Source organism: Carassius auratus, chromosome 6 (assembly GCF_003368295.1).
Source record: "Carassius auratus strain Wakin chromosome 6, ASM336829v1, whole genome shotgun sequence".
Lineage (NCBI taxonomy): Eukaryota > Metazoa > Chordata > Actinopteri > Cypriniformes > Cyprinidae > Carassius > Carassius auratus.
Genome location: NC_039248.1, coordinates 6,601,275 through 6,608,430, shown reverse-complemented (window position 1 = coordinate 6,608,430; position 7,156 = coordinate 6,601,275). Strand labels below are relative to the sequence as shown.

At 35.5% G+C, this 7,156-nt stretch overlaps 1 protein-coding gene across 1 annotated transcript; it reads left to right on the top strand.

Annotated features, from left to right (window-relative positions):
- Window positions 1-1,716: 1,716 nt before the first annotated feature.
- On the top strand, window positions 1,717-5,042 carry LOC113088342 (pejvakin-like). Its single transcript, XM_026255757.1, has 6 exons — window positions 1,717-1,927; window positions 2,082-2,277; window positions 3,102-3,243; window positions 3,331-3,448; window positions 4,146-4,200; window positions 4,348-5,042. The coding sequence occupies exons 1-6, from the start codon at window positions 1,717-1,719 to the stop codon at window positions 4,688-4,690; spliced, it is 1,065 nt and encodes a 354-aa protein (XP_026111542.1). The 3' UTR covers window positions 4,691-5,042.
- Window positions 5,043-7,156: the final 2,114 nt, after the last annotated feature.

Here is a 7,156-nt window from a genome sequence, read left to right as displayed (position 1 = left end):
TTAAAATAGAACTGTAAAAATGTAATAACATTTCAATGTTTTGACTGTATGCAGCCTTTGTGGGCACAAAAACATAAAAAAAAGGAAAACTGACCCCAAACTTTCAACTGTGATGCACATTAGCCCCTTATTGTCTTTCATTTTATGGACAAGACATTGTGTTCCAAATAAGAAAGAAATTCATACAGCTTGGAACAACATAAATGATGAAAAAGATTTTGTGTGAAGAATCTTTTAAAAAACAGATTTATAGGCTATGTACCCTCTAAAGAATCTTTGGTGGGTGGGGGTTCATTCTGCAACCAGTAGAGGGTTTTGGCCATTCATACACGGCCAGCCTAATTGCACAAATCTTTCTACATCTGAGAAGGCAAATTACTTCAAGACAAATATAGGTTGTTAAACTGTTTCCCTCCTATTCATGTCATTACAGTTGTTTGTACAGTTCTAAATGAAGAAGTTTATTCCCATTGCAAATATTCTCCCACCTTATCGTCATAATTGCCTCACTAACACAGTGACCTCAGGATGTTCTTGGCTGCAATCACAATGTATTACTGTACCAGCTGTGTTCTAGAAACTATAAACAACTCTTTACAAAAGCTCTTTTTCTCCATTAATGTTTTACCAGTGTGCCTTCAGCAGTAATGGACCTCAGTTCTCTCCACCCATCAGTGGACATAAAGAGGAGCCACATGAGGTCATGAATGAATGAGTCGTTCCGTAAATATATTTTAGCCAAAAGAACCTTTTACACTGGAGAATAAATATATTTTAGCAAACTGCTTTATACAGACACACAGGTTCACTTCCTCCACTGTATAAAGTGTACACATGCTTTGTTAGTGTATAGGAAAAAGACAGCCTGGTTTGTTTATAAGGTGAGAAACATCTTTTAGTCATTTTTAAACCACAGTTTATTTCACAATTTATGTGAATCTCTTCAAAAACCAGACTTTATACGTCTTCGCAGATTGTAGATTTTCTGGTTCATCTTAAATGTAACAGACCTTAAAATAGTTTAAACTCAAAGCAGAAGCTGTTATTCTTCAGATGCTATTCTGGTAAAACATGATTTATCTCCTGCATATGTTGTTGCATTTCTACTTTGAATAATTTATTATTTCTCTGGATGAAGTTGATCTGGGCTAAGTTTCCCAAAAGCATTGTAGGCCTGAATACATTAGATTATAAGAATTATTGCCACCAATGGTCTCTCAATTTAGCTTACTTTGAGAAACGCAACACTGGTCAATATATAACAAGAAATAACTAAAAACTGATTATCATATCTTCAATCCTGTATACATTAAAAATCTCATTATTAGGTGAACTAGGTAATTACAGAACAATCTAGCTAATTGCATTCTGTTACAAAATAAAATGAAACAATTAACCAGGTAAATATATTCACTTTAAACTACAATCAATGTATGTTCTAATTTAGAGGGAGTTTGTTCTAACAGATGTGATGGTGTCAGGTCTATTTATTTGAACCAGATAAGACACTACACATATGGCAGAGTACACTCTGATCAGCTTACAGACACTTTATTATTGATGACCTGGTTGGACAAACCCAAGCAGCACCTCTGCTTCTCATTTAGCCTCGAACAGGTAGCGATGTTGCCACAGCTAGAACCAGCTCAAATTCAGACTACTCTGAATGTACATACACAGTAACGATATGTTCAAGCTTCGGTGAACTATACAGTCATGTTTGCGGCAGCAACTAAAAACTTTGTGAAGCAGGTGGGGAACACTGGACGCCTAGTCCCTGTGCCCAGCCTAAGTGAAGCGGACCGATATCAACCCCTCAGTCTGGTGACGAGGAAAAGAAGACGACATTTCTGGAAGAAGACCAAATATGCCACAACCCCTTTCTCACTGAAAGACATACTCGTGGGAGAGAAAGAGATCACAGCAGGTGAGTTAGAAATATAAAATAGCTAAATGAGTATAGATGAAAGTCATGTAAACATTCAATCAAACATAGAGTTTTAAGTTAAAACACTTGTTATGAATGAAGGTGTTTACGCATGATGTGGTATCAGAGGAGTGTGTCACCTTTACTTTTACAGGTGTCTCCTCATATCAGCTCCTGAACTATGAGGACAAGTCTGATGTTGCCCTAAATGGGCGTTTGGGTAACCATCTGATCCACGAGGTGGGGGTAAACGTGAGTGGTTCAGATTCTGTGGCAGTAAAGGCTTCATTTGGAATTGTGACCAAACATGAGGTGGAGGTTCCAACATTACTGAGGGAACTCAATGCGAGGTAAAAATAAATAAATTCATATTTTTGTATATAGCCTACAACAGTTAGTTCCAGCCCTCAAAATTGTGTGAGAGATTGTTTTTGGACCAGCAGCACTAGGAATGTTCACTGTTTTTATCACTACACTTTTGCACAGACTGGTTACATTGTAAAGCCAGTAGGTGGCGACAAGTGACTGTATGAAGGACCTAGAACCATTCACTAAAGCAAAATTCATTCAGAAAACTTTGCATTTGCTTGTCAACCATTTTGTTTGCTCAAATTATTTCTCAAAAATGTTTTAAGGCTTATTATTGCTGCCAACCCTTCACAAAACGTTTGCATTTTCTCTGAAAGTATTGTTGGGTTTGCTTACAAAATTTTGCATTCCCACTGACTCTCAAGAAACCTTAAATTCGCTCACAAAAAGGTTTCCTTTATTCCCAAGTAATTTATTTTCCTATTTTTTCTTGTTTTTCCTAAAACGTGCGTTACCACCCAAAAAAAAATTTGAGTTCACTCTCACAAAACGTTTTTCATTCCCACAACTCTACATTTGCCTGGTAAGCTTTTGTGCTTCCCTGAGCTAAAAAAAATGGCAAAAGACCTGAACCAGTTTTTCTTCTCAAAACATATACTTCCATTAACATGTTCGGGGCTCTCAATCTTGACAAAATTGCTTCTCAAGTTACCCATAACTTTGGCTGAGGATATGATACCTGCACAAGGCTAATATTCAGAACAGCAGCACTCTTGAGTACTTGATGAAAAGTATCACTGCGTGCTCACATTCTTTTTCACACAAATCGTTTCGTCTATTCTCCTCGCACTTCTTTTTCTAACAGAAAAGTTGACCTGGATCACTGTTTGATCCGTCAGTCCAAAGAGAGTGGACGGACTGTCCTGTGTGTTGTGATGGAGAGTATCCGCACCACGCGCCAGTGCTCCCTCACCGTCCACGCTGGAGTGCGAGGAACTACCATGAGGGTAAACAAATGCAAGTTTGCCCACCAAGTAGTATATTTGGCGGTAAAAATTGGTTGTTCTCTGATACTCTTTTAACTTCTCACACAGTTCCAGATAGATGATGGTCGAAACCCTAAAGGTCGAGATAAAGCCATTGTAATTCCAGCCCACACGACCATAGCATTCAGTGTGCTGGAGCTTTATGTGCGTCTTGATGGACGTCTAGGTAAGCAATAAATGACCTCATAATTCCAGCTGTGTAGTGTTCTGTCTTGGGGTCAGTACAATTGGATACAGTATATATAAAAATAAATTCATATTTTTATTCAGCAAGAATGCATCAAATTGATCAAAAGTGACAATAAAGACAATGTTTCAAAAAATATTTCAATTATTGAACTATTTCAAATATTCAAATATGCTGTTCTTTTGAACTTTCTATTCCTCAAAGAATCATAAAATACACTTTATCCACAAACATAAGCATGGCTTAAATGGTTTTAAACACTGATAATGTTTCTTGAGCTCCAATTCAGCACATTAGTGAATCCTGAGGGATTATGTGACACTACATTAATGGTTCCTGAAAATTCAGTTTTACCATCACATAAATAAATGACATTTATGTGACAAATGACAAATATATTAAATGACAAATATATTAAAACACAAAGGTTATTTTAAAATGATGAATAATAATAACAAGAACTTCACAATGTCGCTTCTTCTGTTATATTTGTGATCAAATAAATGCAGCCCCGGTGAGCATGATACTTTTTTATTTTTTAACATAACCCCAACCCCAGACTTTGAACAGTAGTAGGCTACAGTATAGTATTACATATTAAGTCCACTCATAGATCTGTTTAGATTTTCAAATGTTTCTTGCTTTATATAATGACCTCTGTCTGAACTTCGGTCAGACATATGTGTGGCTCCAGAGTCAGTAGGAGGGTTTGAGAGGGAACAGATCCGTGAGCAGCTTGGAGGATTCATCGGCCGCTTTTCCGTTGGAAGACTTAGGAGATTCCTGTCGGGAATCATCTATGGAAATCCTTTCAGAGCAGGTGATACAACTTCTGTTGTCATATCTGTGTCTGCAATATTGAAAATAATCTTGAAGAGCTATTCCACATTTAACTTGATTTGTCACTCTGTGCTTGCTGTAGATGACAGGACGTTTGAGGAGCTCACTCACTCTGATATGTACATGGATGATGTGACGGACTACTATGAGAAGGCTGCCAGCATGACGGACCTGTCCACGGCCTACCTGCAGGATGAGAAGCACACACGTGTAAATCTGCTCAACCATAACATACCTAAAGGACTGTGTGCCTTGTGTGGGATGGGCCACCAGAGACGTGAGACTGTCTACGGCTGCCTGGAGTGTTCTTCAGGGGGAAACAAATATGTCCGTCTCCACGCTGTACCATGTTTTGACCTCTGGCATAAAACTTTAAGGTGAGAAATGGCCTGGAAGAACTCCCAGGGTGATTATCATGCAAATGTTGTGCAACATGACCACAAGATGAAAAAGCCCCGGCTTTCATTTTGGCAAAAACACATTTTATGAAAGCAAGAATGTACTTTGCACATTGTTAGTAGAACTGACATTGTAAAACAGATGATTTCAACAAATTCTAAAACATCTGACCTCAATCTGATTATTACCATAAGAAATTGTTTAGTGATTGATATATAATGTTTCCTTCTTTTCTCAGCTTGTTTGAGAGGACATTATTATAACCCCTAGTATCATAGTTGTTAAATAATAATTATTATCTAGTATCTACTTTACTGGCCAAAACTTTGGAATAATTAAGATTTTTTTTGAATAATTTTGAAAGTGTCACCAAGGCTTCATTCATTTGTTAAAAAAATACAGTAGAAAAATAATATTGTGAAATAATACAGTACAATGTAAAAGGATTTTTTTTTTTATTTGAATTTATCTAAAAATGTAATTTATTTCTGTGGTGACAAAGCCACATTTCCAGCATCATTACTCTAGTCTTCAGTGTCACATGATCCTTCAGAAATCATTCCAATACGCTGATTTGCTGCTCAAGAAACATTTCTGATTATTATCAATCTAGAAAAAAGTCGTGATGCTTGAAATTATTGTGGAAAGTGTAATACAGTTCATAAGTTTGAGTAAAGGAAGAAGGAAGGAGAAGAAATTAATATTTGAATTCAGCAAGGTTCAAAAATAATCAAATGTTACATTTAAAATGTTAAAGATTTCTATTTAAAAAAAAATACTGTTAACTTTGTTAAAAATCCTGAAAAAAGCATCACTGTTTCCACAAAAAAATATATTATGCAGCAAAACATGTTGCATTTATAATTTTAATGATAAATGTTTTCTGAAGGATCGTGTAACACTGAAGACTGGATTAATGGCTGCTGGAATAGCTTTGCCATCACATGAATAAATAATTTCTTAAAATATATATAAATACAGTTAACAGTTCGTTTTAAATAGTAATAATATTTCACAATATTAATGTTTTTATTTTAGTTTGTTTTTGATCAAATAAATGCAGCATTATGCAGCGTCTAATAGCATTAATTAAAAAAAAGATGAATTATTCTCAAGTTTTGACTACACATTGTGACTAATAACTGAAAATCAGTCAAATACACATAATACAGTATAATACTAATAATGCAAACTTATCTCAGAAACAATACTTGGTGCTAATTTTGTGTTGCTTTGTTTACATATTGTCCATAATGTTCATTTATATCAGTTTTACGATGGTGTTTCTTACATATCCAGATACAAATGGACAAGATAACAGATCATTTAGGGCAAAAAGCTAGAGCAGATATTTATTTCATCACATTAGACCAGCTGCTAGGTTTTTGAACATATTGTGCTGTGTGAATAATTCAGGCCTATCAATAAATTAGCCTGTAGGTCATGTGATCGCAGAGCAGGAAGTGCTTCACTGACAGTTGTCTCCCGTGAACAGGACACCATGGAACTGTTTACAGAGAGCATGTGAACTGAAAGCCAGGATAGTGCAAGGTTACATTTGTGTGTATTTGGCACCTGTTGGCCCCAATATGTTCAGAATAGTGTGATTAATGGAAAAATACATCTCAATCTGTTGATCATGTAGCATCGAGAGCTTAAATGACAAACACTAGAATGTCAAGAGCAAAAATTAAAGGATTCACCAATTCATGTGCTGACTGAAACATTTTCCATGTTTGTTTACTATGTTTACAATTAAAAAATAAAATTGTAAAGTTTTTAATTTTAAATGATGGTTTGAATTTGTACATAAAGTTTTGAATTGAATGTTGTTGTTTTTTGAGAAAAAATTAATTGTAAACACACACACACACACAAACACTCACACACACACACACACACATATATATATATATATATATATATATATATATATATATATATATATATATATATATATATATCTGTGTGTGTGTGTGTGTGTGTATACACAAAGTTTTGAGTTGTTTTTCCAAGAATACATATATATATATATACACCATTTGGATCAATCAGGAACACAATTATACAAATAACAAATAATCCAACAGACCTCCACACCCAAAAACCAGACGGGGTGCCAAAATGTCTGTGAATGACCCCCAGGCCCCTGGTTACCATGGCAACCAGGACTCCTCAGCCAGTCCAGATAAACTTTATGACCCAATGGAGTTTTCGTTCTTAATGCTCCCTCTTGAAAAAGACACATAATAATATAAAAATTAACCCCTTCAATATTCATATGTCCTATCTCCAGGACATTTTTATATGTGGATACCTATGAAACATATTAGTGTTCTAACAGTCTTTAAGAGTTTTTGCATCAACACCAGTAACATATGCAATATACCATGCTTGAAGAGAAAGAGTTGTAAACTTTCCCTCCAAAAGTTGAAGACACCACTGGCT

What these genes read in the sequence shown, in the direction of transcription:
- LOC113088342 (XM_026255757.1), top strand. Translation starts at nt 1,717, where the DNA reads ATGTTTGCGGCAGCAACTAAAAACTTTGTGAAGCAGGTGGGGAACACT. An exon ending in AGAGAAAGAGATCACAGCAG is followed by an intron (nt 1,928 to 2,081) that starts GTGAGTTAGAAA and finishes TTACTTTTACAG; the next exon opens with GTGTCTCCTCATATCAGCTC. An exon ending in GAGAGGGAACAGATCCGTGA is followed by an intron (nt 4,201 to 4,347) that starts GCAGCTTGGAGG and finishes AATCTTGAAGAG; the next exon opens with CTATTCCACATTTAACTTGA.